The 4,318-nt window shown below is 58.8% G+C and overlaps 1 protein-coding gene across 1 annotated transcript; it reads right to left on the bottom strand.

Annotated features, from left to right (window-relative positions):
• Positions 1 to 328: 328 nt before the first annotated feature.
• On the bottom strand, positions 329 to 3,418 carry CHGG_04790 (uncharacterized protein; the record flags this gene model as incomplete). Its single annotated transcript, XM_001224003.1, has 5 exons — positions 329 to 1,103; positions 1,222 to 1,348; positions 1,416 to 2,281; positions 2,331 to 3,046; positions 3,227 to 3,418. The coding sequence occupies 5 exons, from the start codon at positions 3,416 to 3,418 to the stop codon at positions 329 to 331; spliced, it is 2,676 nt and encodes an 891-aa protein (XP_001224004.1).
• Between the last annotated feature and the right edge of the window lie 900 nt (positions 3,419 to 4,318).

The following is a 4,318-nucleotide window of genomic DNA, read 5'->3' as shown; positions in this document are numbered from 1 at the left end:
AAAAAAAACAAAGAGAAAAAAAAAACATCTTTCTTTTTTTAATTTATTAAACAATAAAATATCGTGCTCGTTTTGGGTTCCCATTTCAACTTGCGCGGGGATGACCCTATTCTATTTCACAGTATTCCCGTACTGGTTGCCCCCACTCCCCCTCTATTCTCCCCCCCCCTCCTCAATCAACCCCCTTTCGCTCCTAAAACCGCGCTCAGCACGACTCATTTGGACCTCAACTCGGCCCAATTCTTGTTCCACTTCCCCAAGCCCAACCTTCAGATCTTCCTGGGGACATATCCGAGGACCCTCATCAAGACCGATAAGATTCCAGCCCCTAAAAGTCTCGGTCCTCTCCCTCTCCCTCTCCCTCTCCTTCTTCCTCCTCGCCCTTCCCCAGCTCATCCACCTCGACAAAACCGGGCTGGGCCACAGAGGCACAAACAGCCCGCGACGCCCGGGCGATGCCAGATCCCACCAACAGCATAACACACCGTGACTCCAACCCACCCCCAGAAACTGCGCCCCCCGCGCCAGCGACATCCCCCCAGTACTGCACATCCAGCTTAACATACGACCGATGCGCCGCCAGGAAATCATCCTTCGCGCCAGAACCACCACCCAGAAACCCCGCCCATCCAAGCGCACCATTCTCCCCCCTCAACACATCCGCCGCACGGCGAAACTCGGCCGCGAGCGTCTTCGTTGACGGCACCGACGCGGCGAGGGCGGTGTTGCGCGCGGGGGCAAAGTAGCCCAGCACGGCGAGGGGCTCGCGCGGGGTGCGGGTGTAGGGCAGGGCGTGGCGGTGGAAAAAGGGGTCGAAGGCGAGCTGGTGGGCCCAGTCGAAGGTGGCGTAGTGGGTGAAGAAGGTGGTGAGGAGGGTTTCGGGGGTTGGGGGCGTGGTGCGTGTGGGGGTGGTGGTGGTGGTGCGGGTGAGGAGTTTGTGCACGCGCGCGAGCAGGATGGAGATCTGGATGCCGCTGAGGAAGCCGAAGCGCGCGGCGTAGATGCCGCGCGATTTGGCCCAGGTCTTGATGGCGCGGTGGGCGAGGCGGAAGGTGGGCGGGTCGGGGAGGGAGCGCGCGAGGTAGTCGGTGTCACGCCAAGGGCTTTGAGCTTGGAGAGGGTGGGGATGGAGAGCGACCAGACGGGGTCGGTGGCGGGGGTGTGCAGGACGTCGGGCCAGCCCTCGGCGATGAGGGTGGCCGGGCAGTATTGCAGGTCTACCTTGATGCCGTCGACCTCGATCTCGAGCATGGTGCCGGTGTTGGCGCGGACCCGGCGGAGGATCCTGATGCCCTGGGAGGCGGCCTTGCGGAGGCGCTGGGTTGCCAGGGCGAAGAAGGTGTTGGTGCTGAAGGGGCCGATGCAAAGGACGTCGATGTCCGAGGTGGAAGTCCAGACGTCGAGGGCGTAGGAACCGACGGGGACAATGATGACCGCCGGTTGTGACCGTGCTGCTGCTGCGTCCGTTGAGGGCGCGTCAAGGATGACGCTCTTCAGGAGGTCCAGTGCCTTCTTCCGATTGACCACCTCGTCCGCGCTGGGAATGACCCCGAGTTCACGTAGAGATGCCTCCACGCTCCCCGATCCAGCCAAATGCTCTGGCGCCTTCTCCAGGTGGACAGGTACGATTAGGTTGGCAACCTTCTCAGACGGCTCATGGTCTTCAGCACCAATGTCTCCCATGTCTAGAGAACATCTGACGCCCCAATGGTCGCTGGCGAACATCTTCGAATCATCCCCTTGCTCTGTCAGGAAGCCAAACATGTTGAAATTGGTGATTTTCAGGAAGCCCTCGCCGCGAACAAGGATCCGGTCATATCGCTGAGGTCTCGTGTTGCCGCCCCCGGCTGCCATGGCGGCAGCCATACCGTTGGCGGTCGGATCCCAGGTGGCGCCTTGCTCCCCTTCCACCTCGCTGTCGTCAGCGTCGTTCTCAGTGGAGGTCTTCCAAGCATCAACTAGCTTCGCCTCGTCGAAAAGGCCATCCAGATTAGCCAGGTGACTGAGCGACAAGTCCGATATAGCCTTGTTCTTGAGTGCAGTGTTAATCGAAGACGGACGACGTCGTGACGTTGAAGTCGCCCGCCAGAATTCCATGGGTGCCCAGGGTAGTTCTCGGAGAGGTAGCCGATAACCCGTTTGATGTCTGTCTTTTTGGCCACCACCGCTCCATCGGCCCAGGCCGTGACTGAGGTGGACGGCCGCAACAACAACCCGGAAGGAACTTGTCGCCGTCGGACCGGCCGGCATGTTTGATCTTGGCGACCAGGGCGCCCTTGTGCTTCCGATGCAGGGAAACATACTCCCAGTCGAGGGGGGTCGCGCTCAACATGACAATGTTGAGGTAGCTCGGGAGTGGCTCGATGCCGTCCTCATGGGGAGGGCCGTGGGTGCAGAACGGATATGCTTCGCGGATCCACTTGTCGGAAAGGAGATACGACAGGAAGCCGTCGGTGACCTCCTGCAGCACCAGCACATCGGCGTGGGCATTCTCGGCAAGAATGTTATTCACCACGAGCGGATACCGGGCCTCGGAGGGCGGCCACTCAAACTCGGCGAGGACGTTGTAGCTAGCCACGACCAGCTTTGACGGCATGAACGGCGTCCACCGCTCCGGCTCTTCCCCAGCGCAATACAGCGGCGAAGTCTGAAGCTGATCCTTCTCAGCCATGCCCTCCACCTCGTCGGCTTCTCCATCCCCCGCCTCTTTCAACACACCCACATCCTTATAAAAGGGCGCCAGCCTCCCCAACCTTTCCACCTTCCCATCCTTGAGACTAATCCTCCCCCACAAGCGCATCACACTCCCACCCCGCCCATCCCGCTCCCTCACCAACACTGCCAGCTCGGCAGCCTGCCACTCCACCGGGGGCAGCAGACCAATCTTTCCCACCAAAAACCTATGCGCCGCACAATCCACATCCTCGCTCTGCGCCATGGTCAAATGCATCCGATACGACCTCCCCGTCGCCCCGCTCCCCCCAAGCGCAGCCAACACAATCTCCCTCAACCCCTTGACCCGCTCCCTTCTCGTCTCATCCGCATCCTCCAAAAAACACAGTACTCGCCTCCTCCCGCTTTCCGCTCAAACCCACTCAACTCGGTTCAAGACACACTTCCACCTCGGCTCTCTACTGATGACGATGCAGCAGCAGCAGCAGCAGAAGCAGCAGCGAGCGCGGCGCCCACAAGATCGGCCGCGTCGGGTGGGCGGTCGGGCCCGCACAAAGGGGTAGACCTGGTTGAGGTGGGGCGGCCATTTGGGGTAGGCGGCGTCGTAGAGGGCGCGCAGACGGTCGAGGCAGGGGTGGAGGGGGTGAGGGGGGAGGAGGGCGAGGGCGGTTTCGTGGGAGGTTAGGGAGAATGTGGATGTTTGTGATGGGGGTGGTGAGGGTGGTGATGGTGATGGTTCCGCCATGTTTGGGGGTTGTGTTGTGTGTGTTGTGCTATGTGTTGTTGTTGGGGTGAGGTGGGTGGGGGTTGGATGTTAGTTGGTTGAAGGGGCAAGTGTGAGTGAGAGATGAAGTGAATTAGTTAATATCTGAGATCAAATCTTCTGTAAAGGCAGTTAGACATCAATATGGATGATGAATGAAATAAAGGACTCAGATACACTGAAACTGATCTTAAATACGTGATATCTGAGATAGATGCCCCTTGGCTATGTTGCTGCTCACGACCCCTGAGAGCTGCGTTTCTTCCCCGCAAATAAGGCGATTGAGGCTGGGGCTGAGCTCGGCAGGGTGTCACAACCTGCATTGGCCGCTGCCAGGGCCTCTCCGCGTGACTCACGTTCGCTTTGAGACTCATCCTACCTTGAAATTCCTGACACATTGCTCCATTGAATGTCTTGGAGTTTGTGTAGGTAATGCAAGGGCAGGGCACTCTCGGTGCTAAATCCTAGAAGGGTGCAAAGTAAAACAAAGATCAAATGAAACCGAAGAAATTGCAGGCCCCAAAGCCGGGTTGTATTTGCACCGTGTATATTGCGCTAAACATGTACTGTGCCAAGCTTTCTGCATAGGTAGCTCCCTATCCAACCCCAACCCAAACATGAATAGACATTACCGCAGGTATCCAAATACCCACTCCAACACCAAAACTCCAACGCTATGAGCCCGCCTCAGAGAACCATCCTCAACAGGCGTAAAAGACCAGACCACACACCCAACCAGAGAGAGCCCCAACACCAGGAGTCGAGCCTAGTACTCGGGACCCCAGTCCACATCCACGGCACTCGCTGGCGTGCCCTCCATGAGCGCCTCGAGCTTGTCTTCATTGGTGACCCAGCCATTCCGTTTCGTAGCGATTGCTGTGC

Source organism: Chaetomium globosum, genomic scaffold (assembly GCF_000143365.1).
Source record: "Chaetomium globosum CBS 148.51 scaffold_4 genomic scaffold, whole genome shotgun sequence".
NCBI classification, from domain to species: Eukaryota; Fungi; Ascomycota; class Sordariomycetes; order Sordariales; family Chaetomiaceae; genus Chaetomium; species Chaetomium globosum.
The sequence above is the reverse complement of the archived record's forward strand: the minus strand, read 5'-3'. Positions and strand labels throughout refer to the sequence as shown.